The sequence below is a fragment of the Xenopus laevis genome, chromosome 3S (genome assembly GCF_017654675.1).
Source record: "Xenopus laevis strain J_2021 chromosome 3S, Xenopus_laevis_v10.1, whole genome shotgun sequence".
Classification (NCBI taxonomy): Eukaryota; Metazoa; Chordata; class Amphibia; order Anura; family Pipidae; genus Xenopus; species Xenopus laevis.
The window spans coordinates 125,935,421-125,957,239 of NC_054376.1; the positions used below are offsets into that span (position 1 = coordinate 125,935,421).

Below are 21,819 nucleotides of genomic sequence, written 5' to 3' on the forward strand. Positions count from 1 at the left end.
GGATTGAGCAATGGCATTCTCACCACATTATACAGTGAAAGCAATTGATAATAGTATCCTAAGCATGTGAGTGAATTGAGCAATGGCATCCCAGGGTCCATATGTTGGGCAGGCCCAAGGAAGAGTCTATAAAGGTATTGAAGTCCAGAAGCATTTTACACATACATCTGGATATCCTTGAACTATCTGTGCCAGCCTGTGTGGAGTTAAAGGATAAGTAAACCTTTAAAATAAGTGAATGTAAAATTGATGAGGGGGCTATTCTAAGCACTTTTATCATTTACATTTATTATTTTTCTTTTTATTCCAAGATATTAAGGGATACATGTGCTGTTAATATGAATGAATTTTGTTACAACAGCGCCACCTGCTGATCAGTTTCCCACCAGTCTGACCAGCAAGTAGTCAAGGAAGTTGTCAGGAGAAAGAAAGAGGCTGCTCTGATGTTCTTCTGCTTAGGAAAAGAATTAGAAAACTTTCTCACATCTTTCCTAAGCAGAAGAACATCAGAGCAGCCTCTTTCTTTCTCCTGACAACTTCCTTGACTACTTGGTGGTCAGACTGGTGGGAAACTGACCAGCAGGTGGTGCTGTTGTAACAAAATTCATTCATATTAACAGTACATGTATCCCTTAATATCTTGGAATAAAAACAAAATAAATAATGAATGTAAATGACAAAAGTGCTTAGAATAGCACAATCATCAATTTTACATTCACTTGTTTTAAAGGTTTACTTATCCTTTAAATAGACCCAATTTAAAAATCTTTATTTTGTGCATATCAGAACTTGTAGAATGCAAAACTTTTTGTTGATCCTTCTTGCTAGGGGAAGTTTAGAAAGCGCAGATAGTGTAAAAACCTCTATTTTTCAATAATAAAAACCAATTGGTTACACTCACATGTAAGTGGATTAAAACAGGCAAAACATCTCTCTCTATATCGTCCCAGTTTTTTGGATCCAATTCTTTTAAGAAGCTTGGCGAGGAACCTCAACCCACGGAAAGCCTCCTATGAAGTCGGATCAACAAAAAGTTTTGCATTCTACAAGTTCTGATATGCACAAAATAATTTAAACGTTTGTAAGTATCCACTTTACACTCCACCACGTGCGTTTGTTTAAAGAGTTAATTGCAATAAAGGTAAAGTGAAACCTTATGGAACTATAACTCTCTAACTAAATACTACACTATATTATTTTTTCTCTTTTTCTTCATATTTTTTCCCCTGAGCTTTGATTAGCGCTGACCTATTTGAACTTTGGATCGCTGTTGTTTTACTCGAGGAGAAACGAGGACTGTTGGGTCGGAAAATAAGGGGATATTTCAGAAACTTTGGTCACACAAAAAATATTTTTATTTTTTGGTTTAAACCTATTTATCTAAGCTCAATAACATGGGACCATCCAAAAACTCCCATATATCGAAGCTCAATAACATGGCTCCATCCAACAGGCGCCCCATATAGCCAAGCTCAATAACATGGATCCATTAAACACATACCTGTATACAAAACGCAATAACATGGAACAATCTATGTGGCACCTATATATCTGAGCTCAATAACATGGGACCATCCAACAACTCCCACATATCTAAACTCAATAACATGGGACCATCCAACAACTCCCACATATCTAAGCTCAATAACATGGAGCCATCAAACAGATACCCATATACAAAACTTAATAACATGGAACCATCCAGCAGGTACCCACATATCTAAGCTCAATAACATGGGACCATCCAACAGACCCCCATATATCTAAGCTCAATAACATGGGACCATCCAACAGACCCCCATATATCTAAGCTCAATAACATGGGACCATCCAACAGACCCCCACATATCTAAGCTCAATAACATGGGACCATCCAACAGACCCCCATATATCTAAGCTCAATAACATGGGACCATCCAACAGACCCCCATATATCTAAGCTCAATAACATGGTTCCATGGTATTTTTCATCTGTCTACACAAATGAAGAACCAGTAAGTGAAGGTTTCCTTCTTAACACTCCCAATTCTAGTAATACAACTAATGATGCATGGTTCACACATGAAGAAATTCAAAAGAGACTTGAACATGTTAAGATTAACAAAGGTCCAGGGCCAGATGGTATTCATCCCAGGGTAATTAGCGAGCTTAGCTCTGTGATTGCCAAACCTCTTTACTTAATTTTTCAGGATTCATTGAGGTCTGATATTGTGCCGAGAGACTGGCGAATTGCTAATGTGGTGCCTCTATTCAAAAAAGGATCCCGTTCTCAGCCTCAAAACTATAGGCCAGTTAGTCTGACGTCAGTATTAGGAAAGCTTTTCGAAGGGTTAATAAAGGATAAGATACTGGACTTCATAGCAAATCATAATACTATGAGTGTGTGCCAGCATGGTTTTATGTGTAATAGATCTTGCCAGACTAACTTAATTTCTTTTTATGAGAATGTAAGTAGAGACCTTGATTCTGGGATGGCAGTGGATGTGATTTACTTAGACTTTGCTAAAGCATTTGATACAGTGCCACACAAAAGGTTACTGGTTAAATGAAGGAATGTTGGCCTGGAACATAGTATTTGTACCTGGATAGAGAACTGGCTAAAAGATAGACTACAAAGAGTGGTGGTAAATGGAACATTTTCTAATTGGACCAGTGTTGTTAGTGGAGTACCGCAGGGCTCTATACTAGGTCCCTTGCTTTTCAACTTGTTTATTAATGACCTGGAGGTGGCCATTGAAAGTACTGTTTCTATTTGTGCAGATGATACTAAATTGTGCAGAACTATAGGTTCCATGCAGGATGCTGCCACTTTGCACAGTGATTTGTCTAAACTGGAAAACTGGGCAGCAAACTGGAAAATGAGGTTCAATGTTGATAAATGCAGGTTATGCACTTTGGCAAAAATAATATAAATGCAAATTATACACTAAATGGCAGCGTGTTGGGAGTTTCCTTAAATGAGAAGGATCTTGGGGTCTTTGTAGATAACAAGTTGTCTAATTCTGGGCAGTGTCATTCTGTGGCTACTAAAGCAAATAAAGTTCTTGTATAAAAAAGGGCATTAACTCAAGGGATGAAAACATAATTCTGCCTCTTTATAGGTCCCTGGTGAGGCCTCATCTGGAGTATGGGGGCAGTTTTGGACTCCAGTCCTTAAGAGGGATATAAATGAGCTGGAGAGAGTGCAGAGACTAAGTGCAACTAAACTGGTTAGTGGGAGGGAAGACTTAAATTATGAGGGGAGACTGACAAGGTTGGGGTTGTTTTCTCTGGAAAAAAGGCGCTTGTGAGGGGACATGATTAGACTTTACAAGTACATTAGAGGACATTATAGACAAATAGCAGGGGACCTTTTTACCCATAAAGAGAATCACGTACCAGAGGCCTCCCCTTCAGACTAGAGGAAAAGAAGTTTCATTTAAAGGAACAGAGTAGGGGGTTCATCACAGTGAGGACAGTGAGGTTGGGGAATGCACTGCCGGGTGATGATTCAGTTAATGACTATAAGAGGGACTTGGATGATTTTTTGGACAGACATAATACAAAGGCTATTGTGATACTAAACTCTATAGTTAATATAGGTATGGGTATATAGAATTTTAATTAAAAGTAGGGAGGGGTGTGTGTATGGATGCTGGGTTTTCATTTGGAGGGGTTGAACTTGATGGACTTTGTCTTTTTTCAACCCAATTTAACTATGTAACTATCCCATAGACACCTATATATCTAAGCTCAATAGCATGAGACCGCTTATCAGTTCCCATATATCTAAGCTTAATAACATGGCTCCATCCAACAGCCATCCCCGTACAGGTACCCATAGATCTAAGCTCAATAGCATGAAACTATCCATCAGGTACCCAAATATATGAGCTCAATAATATGGATCCATCTGACAGCTGCCCATAAATCAATAACATGGATCTAACAGGCGCCCACACGCCCAAGCTCAATAAAAAGGTTCTTAGAGAAAAGACATGTTTGAACTCTGAGAAATATAAACTAGGAGCTTGACATCTTATCCCTCCCCTGGAGGTTTGATAGATTTAAGCAGCAGCAGAATGCAGTGACAAAAGGGTTTAGCATTGTCTAAGTGAATAAAAGGTTTTTGTTAAAATATTGGCTACATTAGAAAGTAATGAAGGGCTCCATACTTTGATCTCCATATAAACAAGCCCCTCCCCTGATGCTGCCGGTCTCGTGTTTATTGCCGAGAGGAAGTTTATAGGACAGAGAGGCTTTAACAGAGACTGTTGTGAAGAGATCCATTAAGCCACTCCTCCACGCCCTGTGATCTCCATATGAACAAACCCCTTTCCTGATGCTGCTTGTCTCATGTTTCTTGGTAAGGGGACGTTTATTACTAGAGATTATAGTAACGATTGATAAGTTGCTCATGTTCTCCTATTATGAATAATCTGAACAGAGGAGGAGGTGGAACTGTAATAGTTATTATTTCAATTAAAACAGAAAGGATGCCGAACCCAAACCCTATTTAGGCACACGCTTCTGATCAACATGCGTGGAATAAAGGCTTAGGGTTGGAAGTACTTATTGCCCCTTTAATTGCTTTGTTAAAGGGGTTGTTCACCTTTGAGTTACTGTTAGTATGATGTAGAGAGGGATACGCTGAGGCAATTTGCAATTGGTTTTCATTTTTTATTACTTGTGGTTTTTGAGTTTGTTTAGCTTTTTATTCAGCAGCTCTCCAGTTTGCAATTTCAGCAGCCCAGTTGCTAGGGTCCTAATTACCCTAGCAACCATGCATTGAGTTGAATAAGAGACTGGAATATGAATAGGAAAGGGACTGAAGAGAAAGAGCTGTAATAAAAAGTAGCAATAACAATAAATGTGTAGCCAGAGAATTTGATTTTTAGATGGCGTTAGTGACCCCCAACTGAAAGCTGGAAAGAGTCAGAAGAATACGGCAAATTAAAACTATAAATAATAACGAACACTAATTGAAAATTTGCTTTGAATGACCATTCTATAACATACTAAAAGTTAACTTAAAGGGGAACCACCCCTTTAAAAGGTCCAAACGCACCATCCGTGGTTCCGACGCACAACGCGTTCTCTGAAATGACACGTTTTATTTTCACAAACAGGATGCAACAGTTGCGCGAGACAGGGACAGACAGGGGCGGGGTTACGGAATATACACACGTTAAAAAAAAGCTTTGTTCTAGTCAGGCCAAAATAAAAGGGCGCTGCAACGTAATCAGGTCCTGCAGCAGCAAAACGGTTAAATAAACCCCCTCCCGCGCGTTAACCATTTCCAGATCCTGTTACAAATTCCTTGAGAAAGCAGCTTCCCATCCCACGTTGTAAAGTGCAGTCTGTGTACCTCCTGCCGCTGGATCCCTAATGAGAGGCACCAGGAGACTTGAGCAGAGGTAGTGTTTGGCCACCAGCACGCCGGCAGTTTACAGCACAATCCAAGTGTATCGTAAACTGTCAGCCAGCACCTTGAGGGAGCAGCCTAGGAGCAGAGAAACGACAGGAGGGAGATTCAGTAAGTCACATGGAATCCATTCTGAAACGGCTTTATCCTAACCCCCCTCCCCCCACATTTCCTTCACATAAGCTCCTCCCACCTTTATGAAGAGCCTCATTCGTCATTCGATTCACATATCGCACACTGCTCTCCGGGACCAACCATTTCATGACGGTGTCCACGCAGTTCTTCCGATAGGAGCTCCACACGCTGCCACTGGGGGGGAGGGATTAATAGAGGGGGGTGGGATTATTAGAGAGGGGAGGGATTAATAGAGAGGGAGAGTATGAGGTGCTCTGTTCCTATTTGCTGGATGTTCCACCCAATATGTGTTAATTATAGGGATGCACCGAATCCAGGCTTTGGTTCGGTATTCGGCTTTTTTCAGCAAGATTTGGCCGAATCCTTCTGCCTGGCCGAACTCCGAATCGCAGGGAGGAAAATCACACGACTTTTTGTCACAAAACAAGGAAGTAAAAAATGTTTTCCCCTTCCCACCCTAATTTGCATATGCAAATGAGGATTCAGTTCGGTATTCAGCAGAATCTTTCGCAAAGGATTTGGCCGAATCCAAAACAGTGGATTAGTTTCATCCCTAGTTAATTAAATAAAATATCCTTCTACTCCACTTCCCAATATACATTTATTCCACATTTTCTTCTGGTTTTATAGCAATTGCACCAACTATTTGGGATTCGGAGAACCCCCAAATCCTTTGCGAAAGATACCGAACCAAATTCTGATTTGCATATGCAAATTAGGGGTGGGAAAGGGAACAAAAAGTCACACGATTTTCCTCCTGCCCCTAATTTGCATATGCAAATAAGGATTCAGTCGGCCGGGCAGAAGGATTTGCCCGAATCCTGCTGAAAAAGGCGGATTCCCGAACTGAATTCTGGATTCGGTGCATCCCTAGTAATTGCTATTGATAGCAATGTCTGTCTGGCAGTTTACACTTTCTGCACTGCTGTTTCTGACTCCATAGAACGGACTTCTGCAACATTGTTTCAAGAGAAGAAAACACTGGCACACAAGGCATATAGTTGCAGGGATAACCCTTGCTGTTTGAATAATGTGGAAGCAATGTTTTGGGGCCACGTCCCTTGAGCAAGCATGATAAAGGGGAGTGGCCCCGAAACGTTGCACCTCCGCATTATATTGACTATATTGGAGGTTGCCGAATCCTCTTACCCCCAAATACACAGCAGAGGGTGTGTTAAGGGTGTGCGTAAGCCTCAATTGTTCGACTACCTACAATGTTTCAAGAGTCAGAACAAGAGAAGAGAAAGGATAAACAAATGCTGTATAGAACGGCCAAGATATTTAAAGGGGACCCCTCACCCAAAAAATAAATATTTAAAATCCTATTTTATCACATTAGTCAAGCAAAAATAACCAATTACACTATATCAATTATTTGAATCTTGTTTCCTTCTGTAAGGGAATTAATAATTATAACAAGCAGGCAGGAGCCATTTTGTGGACACTGTTATTAAGACAAGTCTTGTATCATCTCAGAATCTTGTTTGTGCACCAGAATGGGGGACCTGATGTCCATCCCCATGTCCTGGCTACACAATTAAATGGTGAAGATAATTGGGGGAATGTGGGGAGAGCAGTGACATGTAGGAAGTGCTGAATGGAAAGTGAAAGTAATTGCCTAAGGAATAGAGGAGGGGCAGACAATATTTGATTGACAGCTGAGATTTTTAAATGAGTTTACAACAGCTATGAATTCTTTTAATAAAAAATAGAAATTGGATTTCATGTTTAATTTAAAAAGGACTTTTATTATACAGATTTGAGTGTCTGGGTGACAGGTCTACTTTAAAGGGGAACTATTGCAAAAAATAAAATTTAATATACGGTTCAGCATACTGAAAAAAGATAAATACAATCAATTAAAAATTCTGTACCATTTCTGAAATAAAAGTTTATATTCTCTCAAATGTGTATTTGAATATGCAAATTAGGGGTGGGAAGGGGGAAACACCTTTTACTTCCTTGTTTTGTGACAAAAAGTAATGCGATTTCCCTCCCGCCCCTAATTTGCATATGCTAATTAGGATTTGGTTCGGCTGGGCAGAAGAATCCAGCCGAATCTGAATCCTGCTGAAAAAGGCCGAATCCTGGATTCAGTGCATCCCTAAAAATAACTTTTTTTTTTAATGGACAGACTTATTACTAACGGACCCAGTCAGTTGTACGGGGTTTATTCACCTTGTTTGACCTTTGACTTCCGTTAGCTCGCCCACACTGAGTGTACTGAAGATCCCCGTGTGCAAATCCCATGCCACTTTCAGGCTGGTGTGATAAGTCTTGGGCCTAAGAAGAGACAGATCAAGTCACAGTGAATGGAACATCGGGCCAACCAATAGGAAACAGCTTTTCTACCTCCGTAATCACAAACGAAAATAAGGCCGAGCTTTACTGAAAGTGCCCAAATATACAAATTTCAATGCATCCATTATCTGGAAACACATTATACAGAAAACACTGAATTAGGGCAATACCATCTCCCATAGTTTATTTTAAGTGGGTCTGTAATAAAAGGCACTAAGTTTGCCAAGGACATTAACCCATAGCAACCAATCAGCATGTAGAATTTACTGGTCACCTGTTTAAAGCAAGCATTTTATTGGTTGCTATGGGTTACTGCTCCTGGGCAAACTTAGTGGTTTTATTACATATGGGGGTTAATGTTTTATTTGTTTAGTATACTTAAAGCATTCTGATCCAAATTACAGAAATACACCTTATCCAGAAAACCCATACAGGTGTTACTGTTTTGCACTTCCTCACAGTTTATCTTTGTTAATATTTAACTAAACATGGCCTAATCTATCAACATAGTTAGACAAAAATAGCTGAGAACAGTCCCCTAAATTTGCTCATAGTCTGTACAGAGAGATCCCATAAAACTATGGCAGCATAGGTATTCCCTGTACTAAGCACAATTCAGCAGGAACAGTCCCCTAAGTTTGCTCATAGTCTGTACAGAGAGATCCCATAAAACTATGGCAGCATAGGTATTCCCCTGTACTAAGCACAATTCAGCAGGAACAGTCCCCTAAGTTTGCTCATAGTCTGTACAGAGAGATCCCATAAAACTATGGCAGTATAGGTATTCCCTGTACTAAGCACAATTCAGCAGGAACAGTCCCTAAGTTTGCTCATAGTCTGTACAGAGAGATCCCATAAAAATATGGCAGCATAGGTATTCCTCTGTACTAAGCACAATTCAGCAGGAACAGTCCCCTAAGTTTGCTCATAGTCTGTACAGAGAGATCCCATAAAACTATGGCAGTATAGGTATTCCCTGTACGAAGAACAATTCAGCAGGAACAGCCCCTAAGTTTGCTCATAGCCTTTACAAGAGATCCCATAACACTATGGAAGCATATGTATTCCCCCTGTACTAAGCACAATTCAGCAGGAACAGTCCCCTAAGTTTGCTCATAGTCTGTACAGAGAGATCCCATAAAACTATGGAAGGATACGTATTCCCCTGTACTAAGCACAATTCAGCAGGAACAGCCCCCTACGTTTGCTCGTAGGATTATTACAGGGGACCGCTAAAAGGCAGGTGTAATCTAAATGGAGCTCAGACAAAACCATTTATTTTTACTAACCTGAGCTGCCCCTCGTATTGCGGGGCTGTGAATGCAAGTAGGAGGAGGCCAATATTTATTATCACCTTGCTGGTCTCTGGACACATCTGAGAGAAAAGAGAGGGTCAAATAAAAATGAACCAGTGTAAATGCAAATCTTAGGCTTTGTGCTGAAGGTGCAGATTCCTCACCTCCAGAATAACAATATCGTAGTCACTAAAAGAGCAGAACTGCTGGGACCAGGAGGCGTCATGTCTTATAACTTCATTGATGACGTATTCAAAATCAAGAGTCAGCTGCTCCACGCTGAGATGCTGCCCCTGTGAATAAAGGGGGAAACCATAAATGGCCACAGAAAAGCAGCAATAAGAGCAGCAACCTGCATGAATGAGGGAATGAGAGAAGGAAATGCAGCCGAGCCCAGTGTTACCTGGAAAGATGATTTCTCACTCAGGGGCTTCAAGTGATTTCCCTTTATATCAGTTACCAGGAAAGGCAGTGAAATCTTGTCGTCCTCATACTCTGCAAAGAAACAGTGTGAGTGACCCCCTCACACACTTCATCCCCCCCCCAGATTCATAACTTCTACCCTCCCTAAAGAGCCAACTTACTATTTAAATACTACTTAAAGGATAAATAAGCCTTTAAAATGAGTGAATGTAAAATTGATGATTGGGCTTGTCTAAACACTTTTGTTATTTACATTCCTTATTCCAAGATATTAAGGGATACATGTACTGTTAATATGAATGAATTTTGTTACAACAGCACCACCTGCTGGTCAGTTTCCCACCAGTCTGACCACCAAGTAGTCAAGGAAGTTGTCAGGAGAAAGAAAGAGGCTGCTCTGATGTTCTTCTGCTTAGGAAAGATGTGAGAAAGGTTTCTAATTCTTTTCCTAAGCAGAAGAACATCAGAGCAGCCTCTTTCTTTCTCCTGACAACTTCCTTGACTACTTGGTGGTCAGACTGGTGGGAAACTGACCAGCAGGTGGCGCTGTTGTAACAAAATTCATTCATATTAACAGTACATGTATCCCTTAATATCTTGGAATAAAAACAAAATAAACAATGAATGTATATTGCAACATTTCTTAGAATAGCACCCTCATTAATTTTACATTCACTTATTTTAAAGATTTACGTATCCTTTAATGGGATTTAAAAGCAGATGCACCGCAGCCATCCTTTATAATAGCCCAATTCTTCTGCTTAAATCCTCTCTCTTGGGGCAAAAATGATAACCTCTCTGCTCAGCACCCAGGTCCTTGTTATCCACAAACCAAATCTCACCACTATCATGTTCAGATTCAGTTGCCTCCCCCAGGATATAACGAAATCGCGTGTAATTCACGTAGCTTGGCTCTTCGGAGTCCCTGGATAAATGTGCCGGCCCCTCACTGGAAGGCCGATGACATACAGGGGAGGCTGGGAACGAAGAACTAGGAGGACTTTCTCTGCTTGTGCCAGGACTCTCTCCCTTATCCTGCATCTCAATGCCAGAAGCTTCTCTTGCACGGCGAAAGATACCAGCCACGAACTCTCGGGCGCGTGTGATAGCCGGAGGAGTTCCAGGAGGGTGAGGGGAGGGAAGAGGAGAGTTGTTGCTGGGGGGTGACTTGCTAGGGCTGGAAGGGAAAGAGCAGCCGGGGTCTCTGTGCTGTTGGCTCTGCTTGCTGTAAAGTATTTGGTTGGGTTCCGCCTCTCCTAAAATATTGAAGTTTGGAAAAAAAAAATCAGGCACAGTTGTTTTTCTTCTAATGTGGTGTATTTAATACAATGTATAGCCAATAATTCCACTGGAGAGCTGGTCATAATTCAGTGTAGTGTCTTATTGAGGATGCATAAGCACTACATGTTTCGGACCTCTAGGGTCCTTCCTCTGGTGCAGTTGAAGAAACTAAAATGAAGTGAGCCTCTTTATGGACTTCTACCCCCCACACGTCATCATGTGACCAAAAAAAGAAAAAACAACAAGATTGACCTATACTAGATAAACCATATACCATGGATGAATGAAAATCCCATCAGAGATGGGGCAAAGTCTGAGAAAGAGAAATACACACCACCAATTCACTGTAACCAATAAAAACCGGACACACCAATAGGAAATCATAGCCCTAATCACTCCATGAAGGATTTAAAGGTATACTGTACGCATCAGTTAATAGTGCTGCTCCAGCAGGATTCTGCACTGAAATTTGTTTCTCAAAAGAGCAAACAGATCTTTTCAAATTTAATTTTGAAATCTGACATGGGCCTGGACATATTGTCAGTTTCCCAGCTGCCCGCAATCATATCACTTGTGCTTTGATCAACTTCAGTCACTCTTTACTGCAAGTTGGAGTGATATCACCCCCTCCCTTTCCCCCCCAGCAGCCTAACAACAGAACAATGGGAAGGTAACCAGATAACAGCTCCCTGACACAAGATAACAGCTGCCTGGTAGATCTAAGAACAACACTCAATAGTAAAATCCAGGTTCCACTGAGACACAGTCAATTACATTGAGTAGGAGAAACAACAGCCTGCCAGAAAGCAGTTCCATCCTAAAGTGCTGGCTCTTTCTGAAATCACATGACCAGGCAAAATGACCCAAGATGCACCTAAAAACCAATATTACAACTAAAAAATACACTTGCTGGTTCAGGAATTAAATTTTATATTGAAGAGTGAATTATTTCCAGTGTAAAAAGTGTCATTTAGAAATAAAAACTACATCATAAAAATCATGACAGAATCCCTTTAAAGGGATACTGTCATGGGAAAAATTATTTTTTTCAAAATGAATCAGTTAATAGTGCTGCTCCAGCAGAATTCTGCACTGAAATCCATTTCTCAAAAGAGCAAACAGATTTTTTTATATTCAATTTTAAAATCTGACATGGGGCTAGACATTTTGTCAGTTTCCCAGCTGCCCCCAGTCATGTGACTTGTGTTTGCACTTTAGGAGAGAAATGCTTTCTGGCAGGCTGCTGTTTTTCATTCTCAATGTAACTGAATGTGTCTCAGTGGGACATGGATTTTACTATTGAGTGCTGTTCTTAGATCTACCAGGTAGCTGTTATCTTGTGTTAGGGAGCTGCTATCTGGTTACCTTCCCATTGTTCTTTTGTTTGGCTGCTGGGGGGAAAAAGGGAGGGGGTTGATATCACTCCAACTTGCAGTACAGCAGTAAAGAGTGATTGAAGTTTATCAGAGCACAAGTCACATGACTTGGGGCAGCTGGGAAATTGACAATATGTCTAGCCCCATGTCATATTTTAAAATTGAATATAAAAAAATCTGTTTGCTCTTTTGAGAAATGGATTTCAGTGCAGAATTCTGCTGGAGCAGCACTATTAACTGATTCATTTTGAAAAAAAAATTTTTTTTCCCATGACAGCATCCCTTTAAGAATTTTGGTTCTTAAGGGCAATTTTAAAACAGGTAATGAAAGAAAAGTGTGGTAATACAAATTAATGGAAATATTCAATTCTTTGGAGAAGGGCTAAACTTGGGCTTTGGATTTATGGCTAATTATGTGGACTAAGAAAGGACTGCACCAGGCCAGGAATACCAACATGTGTGGATCTGGACTAAGAGATCATATGGAATTCATTTTATTCCACACTTCATTAATTCAGCCTGTATTTATATTAGGGATGCACCGAATCCACAATTTTGGATTCGGCCGAATCCCCGAAACCTCCGCGCAAGATTTGGCCGAAAACCAAATCGAATCTGTATCCTAATTTGCATGAGCAAATTATGGATGGGAAGGGGAAACATTTTTTTACTTCCTTGTAAAACCAAATCCTGGATTCAGTGCATCCCTAATAGTGATGTGCGGGTCAGGGTTTTCCTGACCCACAACCAACCCTAAACCGCCCTGCTCCAGCCCACGCCCATGCTTCCGGGGTCCTTTTATAGACCCGCGCCGCTGGTGACGTCACAAAAGGGGCGGGTCAAGCAGACAGGAGACTATAAAACTGGAACCCGGAAGCCGGCATTTGAAGGTGCGGAGCAGTGCGAGATCGACCCGAACCCACCCGACCAGCGGGTATCGGGTCGGCACACACATCACTAATCCCTAATATATATTTAGCCTCTTTGACCCACATTATCTTGTACCTTATCTGCTTGTCTCTTGCAGATCCCCTCGCAAATGACTTACACCTCACACATAGATTGATATTCCTTTTTGTTGGTCATTTGACCTTTGAGCTGAATGTTGGATATATACCAGAGAACACCACAGCTTCAGTGTTATCAGCTTGAGAAAGCTTGCTATGATTATATTAGTTAGCCAATAAAGGGATCATCTTTATACCACTTTGTGGTATTGATAAATATACCCCAGAGAAGGAAGAATTGTACCGGACAACAGGGTGGCCCAGTTTACCTGCTGAATGCACAGATATGGCACAGGCCACAAGTGAGAAGCTGGTATTAAGAAGAACAACATTATCCTTTTTCAGCTGGAAGGCAGGCTGGAAGGTGGGGAACGGGTAAACGACTTGGTACTTGGTGTGGAGCATGAAGCTGTGTAAGAGACATGATCCTGCAGAGGAACAGATACACGAGTCAATCACTACAAAGAATTGTTCAATTTTTTGGACCACTGTCTGAGGCTGAACTATTAATGGCTGCCAGGTTGGAGCTGTAAGAGGGGTACAGGGTACAAATGACCCTGACATGCAAAGCACTTCATTACTCTGCCCCTTCCTACATCTCTGAACTCATCTCTATGTACTCACCCAACCGCTTACTACTCTCCTCTACTGACCCGCTACTCAACTCTTCTCTCATTACCTCCTCACATCAAGACTTTGTTAAGGCTGCTCCCCTCCTCTGGAGTTTTCTCCGAATGTCTGTTCGACTTTCTCCCAACCTTTCTGCTTTAAAGAAATCTCTAAAAACTCACTTATTTAGAGAAGCCTACCCTCACTCTGCTTAAAGGAGAAGGAAAGCTATGGAGGCATTTTATTGCCAATAGATTAGCTGCAATAGTGCAAGCTAGAATGCTATATTTATTCTGTAGAATGTTTTACTATACCTGAGTAAAAAGCTCTAGAAACTCTCTATTTGTTTAGGATAGGAGCTGCAGTTTTAATGTGGTGTGACATCACTTCCTGCCTGAGTCTCTCCCTGCTCTGGGCTCAGATTACAGTAGAGAAGGGAGGGGCCGGGGGGGAGAGGAGCAAACTGAGCATGCTCTTGCCCAGGGCAATGAGGTTTAAGCTGAAGGCAGGAAGTCTGATACAGAAGCCCATGTGTACACAATAGAAGGAAAGAAATGCTGTGTTTCTTTTGACAGGGGACTCAGAGCAACATTACTTTGGGGGTTTACTGGTATATTTAGATGGACCTTTCTGATAAGGCTTACTTAGTTTTAACCTTTCCTTCTCCTTTAACTACCAAAGAAATACCACATAAAGTACCACTTCTCTCACCCACTTAATTCTGATCTTGCCCCTTTTGCACAGGCCTTCCTCACCTTTTGTACCGCTATTTGTTCTGATGTATGTAACTCCATATGTTCTACCTGTGTAAATCATGTGATTTAGTTGTATAATCACATTTACTTTACAGCGCTGCAAAATATGTTGGTGCTCTATAAATACATAATAATAATAATAATAATATTACAGGGTGGATAAGTAGGATAGGGTAGGATACTTACCTATCTGTGATTCTTTGCAGTCTGTGCAGGGGGCGGTAGGTGGAGCAGATACAGTACTGATATAAATATCACGGTGATTATCATCACTCATCATGTTCATTAGCATGCCATTCCCTGAGGTGCTGAGATGGAGAACAGACAGAGTTAACCTGGCAGGTTCAGTGGGCGGGACACAGGGTAGCATGGGGCGTGGCCAAGTTATGACAAAACATAAGACCCCAAAAAAAAATCAAACTTACTTGAACCCAAATACTATAACCTTGGAGCTGTCGCTGGGCCACTCGCACACGTGCAGGGAAAGGTCGCTGTAAATCTCCTCGTCCTGGAACAGGCGCACCTGTCGTACCTGGGAGAGAGGCAGCAGATCTGATTAACTCTTTACATGCCGTAGCTCAAACAAACTGAAAATGAAGGAACGGAATGCCAGCAACACAGATTTTACGATGTCTATTTTCTTCTATGGGAAAAATGTGTTTCCTGACACTACTTGTGGCCAATGAGTAAATCAAAATTTACTTTTGCTTTCTGTAATTGCTCCAGTGATGCTCTCTTCCCCGTGGTTGAAGATGGATCCTGAAAACTTTTTAAAATAAGTGAATGTTGTCAGGAGAAAGAAAGAGGCTGCTCTGATGTTCTTCTGCTTAGGAAAGATGTGAGAAAGGTTTCTAATTTTATTCCTAAGCAGAAGCAGCCTCTTTCTTTGTCCTGACAACTTCCTTGACTACTTGGTGGCCAGACTGGTGGGAAACTGACCAGCAGGTGGCACTGTTGTAACAAAATTCATTCATATTAACAGCACATGTATCCCGTAATATCTGGGAATAAAAATAAATAAATAATGAATGTAAATGACAAAAGTGTTTAGAATAGTCCCCTCATCAATTTTACATTTACTTATTTTAAAGGTTTACTTATCCTTGAACAAGAGACCATTTAGTTTCCTCTCTACACTCATCTTTATGGACTCTGCATAGTAGACTGATGGCAATCACCTACAGTATGCATTGTCAACGCAATGGGTGAGCCCTTAGCTATAAGCCCCGCCCCTAACCAATGGAATGAGAGCAGCCCAAAAGTGGGAAGCAGTTCCGTATGACGGGGAGCACACTAGCTGTGCAGGCAGATGCTTATTACAGAGGAGATGGGCTGCGAGGGAACGGTAGGGTTGTCGGGAGAGTGTGTAACTCACCAGGCGCAGTTTGCTGTGCACGTGGAACTGCCACCAGTACAGATTATAGGAGAACGAGGAGAAATAGTCGTCCTGGAAATCATTCGTGTAAGACAGCACAAAGCGGCCGCACTTGGAGAAACCCAGGAAGATGTGACTGGTGGTAGAAAACATGGAGTTACCACACAAACCAATGGTAACAGAGCAGCTTTATAGGAAATCTCTTTTTCTCAAAGCATCTGTTCCGACTAAATAAAAACCACTATTACACTCTTATAAATATACTGGGATTAACCCAACTATAAGTGGGAACACTTACCCCTTCTGCAGGAATTCCTCATCCACAATGTTCCGCAGAGATACGCAGAGTCGAGGAGGAAGCTTCCGGAACAGACGCGGGGACAGCTGACCTGTGATCTGGAGAGAGAAAAGAGTCACTGTGTGAGGAGACGGCCCACCACACTCATCCCTATCAGGTGCTGCCCATGCAGTGACAGATTCACCCTCACACCATCTGGAACTACCTTGTAGGAGATGTCACCCACCTGTAGACCAATGCCACCCACCTGTAGGCCAATGCCACCCACCTGTAGGCCAATGCCACCCACCTGTAGGCCTATGCCACCCACCTGTAGGCCTATGCCACCCACCTGTAGGCCTATGCCACCCACCTGTAGGCCTATGCCACCCACCTGTAAGCCTATGCCACCCACCTGTAGGCCAATACCACCCACCTGTAGGCCAATGCCCCCCTTCACCTGTAAGCCTATGCCACACACCCGTAGGCCTGAATGCGAGTTTGGCTCCTGATGGAACGAAGACTTCTTTTATGGTGATCCTAGTTACAGATAGATCCTGTATCTAAAAACCCAAGGCCCCGAGCATTCTGGATAACAGATCCCATACTTGTACAATGTATTTGCAACAAACTTCTGTTTGCAGCAGAAAGAGGCTGCTCTGATGTTCTGCTTAGGAAAGATTTCTAATTCTTTTCCTAAGCAGAAGAACATCAGCCTCTTTCTTTCTCCTGACAACTTCCTTGACTACTTGGTGGTCAGACTGGTGGGAAACTGACCAGCAGGTGGCGCTGTTGTAACAAAATTCATTCATATTAACAGCACATGTATCCCTTAATATCTTGGAATCAATAGAAAATAAATAATGAATGTAAATTACAAAGGTGATTAGAATAACACAATCATCAATTTACATTCACTTATTTTAAAGGTTAATTTATCCTTTAATGGCAAATACTTGGTTCCCTGCCCCCCAGCCACTAGTTCTGCCCCATTTCACCTAAATGCCCTGCATAATGGAAGGGGCTGCAGCTTATCGGGACTTGGCTCACCCGTCCTTGTGGGGGTCTCTGCACCAAAACTAAAAGGCAGGTCTGTCCAAGGCCAAACAGTCTGTGACAGGCAATTATTTAATATGGTTAGATCAGGTGTAGGTAAAGGACCCTCTTGTTATCCTTACTGTGTTAGGTTCCTCCAACAGAGCATAGGAGCCGCCACTTCTCCTTATCTTCATAAATCCAAATCACCACTGTCTGGAGCTTAATCCAGATTGGATCATTTTGAATTAAGCTGATACATACTTATTGATTTGGAGTCACCGCTTAATGTATTTAACCATTAAAACCCATTGCAAGCCTTTGTGATAAATTCCCGGGGGTATCGTGCTACCATGCTGATTGCAACAAAGGCTCTGGATTCAATGCGTCAACACAACTGGGGGTCTAAGTCAGTAATCAACATTGCGGGATTGCAGTAACACAGTGGGTGCTAGTTCTACAACAGATGGCGGCTGCTGGATTGCAGTAACAACATGGGTCTGGATTGCAGTGTCAACAACATGTCTAGTTCACGTAAGAACTGGGTCTGGATTCCAATCAAACATATGAATGTATCAGGTAACCTTCAGGACAACGTGGATGCTGAGTGCGCCTGTGTGACTTTGAGGTTACCAGTGCTGGAGGCAGTTGCAGGCTGGGGGGAGTATGGGTGCGGAGTGAGGCAACTGGGCGCCAGTGCAGGTAACAACAGTGGGGTGCGGATGCAGGCAAAGATGGGTGCGGAGTTCGGTACACAGGAGTGCAGCGGGGGGTAGGGTGGGGAGTAGGATGGGGTGCTGGGAGTTGCAGGTAACAACAATGGGGATGCTGGGAGTTGCAGGTAACAACAGATGGGGGTGCTGGGAGTTGCAGGTAACAACAGATGGGGTGCTGGGAGTTGCAGAAAATGGCTGTTGGAACAACAGATGGGGTGCTGGGAGTTGCAGGTAACAACATGGGGTGCTGGGAGTTGCAGGTAACAACAGATGGGGTGCTGGGAGTTGCAGGTAACAACAATGGCGGGATGCTGCGGAGTTGCAGGTAACAACAATGGGGGTGCTGGGAGTTGCAGGTAACAACAGATGGGGGTGCTGGGAGTTGCAGGTAACAACAGATGGGGGTGCTGGGAGTTGCAGGTAACAACAGATTGCGGGGTGCTGGGAGTTGCAGGTAACAACAGATGGGGGTGCTGGGAGTTGCACGTGGTAACAACAATGGGGGTGCTGGGAGTTGCAGGTAACAACAGATGGGGCTGGGCTGGGAGTTGCATGGTAACAACAGATGGGGGTGCTGGGAGTTGCAGGTAACAACAGATGGGGGTGCTGGGAGTTGCAGGTAACAACAGATGGGGGTGCTGGGAGTTGCAGGTAACAACAGATGGGGGTGCTGGGAGTTGCAGGTAACAACAGATGGGGTGCGGGGTTGAGTAAACAGATGGTGCTGGGATTTGCAGGTAACAACAGATGGGGTGCTGGGAGTTGCAGGTAACACAGATGGGGGTGCTGGGAGTTGCAGGTAACAACAGATGGGGTGCTGGGAGTTGCAGGTAACAACAGATGGGGTGCTGGGAGTTGCAGGTAACAACAGATGGGGTGCTGGGAGTTGCAGGTAACAACAGATGGGGTGCTGGAGAGTACGTTGGGGCAGTGATAACAACAATGGGGTGCTGGGAGTTGCAGGTAACAACAGATGGGGGTGCTGGGAGTTGCAGGTAACAACAGATGGGGTGCTGGGAGTTGCAGGTAACAACAGATGGGGTGCTGGGAGTTGCAGGTAACAACAGATGGGGTGCTGGGAGTTGCAGGTAACAACAGATGGGGTGCTGGGAGTTGAGGTAACACAATGGGGTCGGAGTTGAGGTAACAACAGATGGGGTGCTGGGAGTTGCAGTAACAACAATGGGTGCTGGAGTTGCAGGTAACAACAATGGGGTGCTGGAGTTGCAGGTAACAACAGATGGGGTGCTGGGAGTTGCAGGTAACAACAGATGGGGATGCTGGGAGTTGCAGGTAACAACAGATGGGGTGCTGGGAGTTGCAGGTAACAACAGATGGGGTGCTGGGAGTTGCAGGTAACAACAATGCAGCAGATGGGGTGCTGGGAGTTGCAGGTAACAACAGATGGGGTGCTGGGAGTTGCAGGTAACAACAGATGGGGTGCTGGGAGTTGCAGGTAACAACAGATGGGGTGCTGGGAGTTGCAGGTAACAACAGATGGGGTGCTGGGAGTTGAAGGTAACAACAGATGGGGTGCGGGAGTTGAGGTAACAACAGATGGGGTGCTGGGAGTTGCAGGTAACAACAGATGGGGGTGCTGGGAGTTGCAGGTAACAACAATTGGGGGTGCTGGGAGTTGCAGGTAACAAAATGGGGGTGCTGGGAGTTGCAGGTAACAACAGTTTGGGGATGCTGGGAGTTGCAGGTAACAACAGATGGGGATGCTGGGAGTTGCAGGTAACAACAGATGGGGTGCTGGGAGTTGAAGGTAACAACAGATGGGGGTGCTGGGAGTTGCAGGTAACAACAGATGGGGATGCTGGGAGTTGCAGGTAACAACAGATGGGGGTGCTGGGAGTTGCAGGTAACAACAGATGGGGGTGCTGGGAGTTGCAGGTAACAACAATTGGGGGTGCTGGGAGTTGCAGGTAACAACAGATGGGGGTGCTGGGAGTTGAAGGTAACAACAGATGGGGGTGCAGGGAGTTGAAGGTAACAACAGATGGGGGTGCTGGGAGTTGCAGGTAACAACAGATGGGGGTGCTGGGAGTTGCAGGTAACAACAATTGGGGGTGCTGGGAGTTGCAGGTAACAACAATTGGGGGTGCTGGGAGTTGCAGGTAACAACAGATGGGGATGCTGGGAGTTGCAGGTAACAACAGATGGGGATGCTGGGAGTTGCAGGTAACAACAGCATGGGATGCTGGGAGTTGCAGAGTAACAAACAATTGGTGCATGGGAGTTGCAGGTAACAACAATTGGGGGTGCTGGGAGTTGCAGGTAACAACAGATGGGGATGCTGGGAGTTGCAGGTAACAACAGATGGGGATGCTGGGAGTTGCAGGTAACAACAGATGGGGGTGCTGGGAGTTGCAGGTAACAACAGATGGGGATGCTGGGAGTTGCAGGTAACAACAGATGGGGGTGCTGGGAGTTGAAGGTAACAACAGATGGGGGTGCTGGGAGTTGAAGGTAACAACAGATGGGGGTGCAGGGAGTTGCAGGTAACAACAGATGGGGGTGCTGGGAGTTGCAGGTAACAACAATTGGGGGTGCTGGGAGTTGCAGGTAACAACAGATGGGGGGGCATGGGAATATCACAGATTTATTCAATTCTTTCCCATCTCCTCATTGTCAGGGGCCCTCAGTTCTCAATCTCCAGCCCTGACAAGTCGGGGGGTGCTGGGAGTTGTGGGGGGGGATTATGTCTCTGGTTTATTCAGGTCTTTTCCCTCAGACAGAACCCCCTGTACTGATCAGTCTCGGCCTGTTCTTGTCCCAATCCTGAGCCCCGTCCCTGAGTATCAGAGCTGAATGTGCCATTCCCTCAGCAGAACAATAATAACAATCACTTCTACCCGCAGGTCTCCCAGCGGCCCAGGCGCGACTCACCCCACAACAATTTATGATACTTCAAGTACCTTAACGCGGTCCAGCTGCTTTATTACATGGTCCCGCGGGCCCCACTTCCTGTTCCCTCCCCGTTCGGATTTCGAGCTCGGCGCCATCTCCTCAGCCGGTGCCTTCACTTCCGGCAACAAACTACACACTCTTTTCCGGCCAGGCCACGACTCCTCCCACGTCACTCATGATTCGCCGATACAGCTGGATGTCAAACTGGACCTCTAAAAAGACAAACTAATAGCCAATGAGGTCCCAGGCGAAACAGTTACCATGGAGACCACTCCTAATGAGCGCGCCGTGACAGCACTGCAGCTGAGAGATGGTGGAATGGCAGTGTCGCCATGGGGGGGGGGGAACACTTGTCACCGCGCATCTCTCAGTGAAGTTCTGAGCTGTGCGAGTGCGAGTTAGATTGGAAGTAAGTTAAAATGGCTCAAACTTTATAGACAAACGCACATTCGAGTCGGCAAGTTTTCTTATCTGCCCTAGACCCTGCTGATTTAGCCGGGGGAGTGGAGCCTCGGTGTGACTTCGGAAGGGGGATCAAAGGGCGCAAGATTGTGTCGCAGCAGCAGCAGCATGAAAAGGCGATGTGCAACTGAAGCCCAGGAAGAGAAGGAGCTTAGCAGAATGAGGATTGTAAGGACAGAATAGATAGACTGCAATGCCAGAAAAGGTACACGAATAATAAAGTAGCAGCTAAAATGACATTTACTGTCTGAACACAAAGCAACCCTTTAATACATTTTTCAAGGTCTATTTTTTTTACTTTCTCACAGCAATATTCCAAAATTTTCCATGAATGAAAAAGTTTCAAGGTTGTCAGGGATGCCATAATCTCTGTGGGGTTGAAACTCTACAATTACATATTACTGTACAATTAATTAATACAATTAAGGCCTGGGGGAAGCCTAGACAAGAAAGGA

General features: G+C 43.7%; 1 protein-coding gene across 2 annotated transcripts; it reads right to left on the reverse strand.

Moving 5' to 3' along the window:
- Window positions 1–5,078: 5,078 nt before the first annotated feature.
- On the reverse strand, window positions 5,079–21,094 carry dcaf15.S (DDB1 and CUL4 associated factor 15 S homeolog). Of its 2 annotated transcripts, XM_018239653.2 has the most exons (13): window positions 20,911–21,093; window positions 16,260–16,357; window positions 15,962–16,097; window positions 15,012–15,118; window positions 14,773–14,894; window positions 13,492–13,650; window positions 10,401–10,814; window positions 9,539–9,630; window positions 9,300–9,428; window positions 9,130–9,215; window positions 7,718–7,822; window positions 5,598–5,713; window positions 5,079–5,482 (listed from the first exon to the last, which is right to left on the reverse strand). In XM_018239653.2, exons 1-13 carry the CDS (start codon window positions 20,995–20,997, stop codon window positions 5,427–5,429), a joined length of 1,707 nt encoding a protein of 568 aa, XP_018095142.1. In that variant the 5' UTR covers window positions 20,998–21,093; the 3' UTR covers window positions 5,079–5,426. The 2 variants fall into 2 exon arrangements, with proteins under 2 accessions (XP_018095142.1, XP_018095143.1); XM_018239654.2 differs by lacking the exon at window positions 7,718–7,822 and having other exon boundaries at window positions 20,911–21,094.
- Between the last annotated feature and the right edge of the window lie 725 nt (window positions 21,095–21,819).

Bases quoted from the DNA above. Each gene is read 5' to 3' on its own strand.
- dcaf15.S (XM_018239653.2), bottom strand. From the start codon at position 20,997: ATGGCGCCGAGCTCGAAATCCGAACGGGGAGGGAACAGGAAGTGGGGC. The intron at 15,119-15,961 runs GTGAGTTACACA...CCTCTCTCCCAG, and splicing joins TGCACAGCAAACTGCGCCTG to GTACGACAGGTGCGCCTGTT. The intron at 13,651-14,772 runs GTAAGTATCCTA...GTTCCTCTGCAG, and splicing joins CTGCAAAGAATCACAGATAG to GATCATGTCTCTTACACAGC.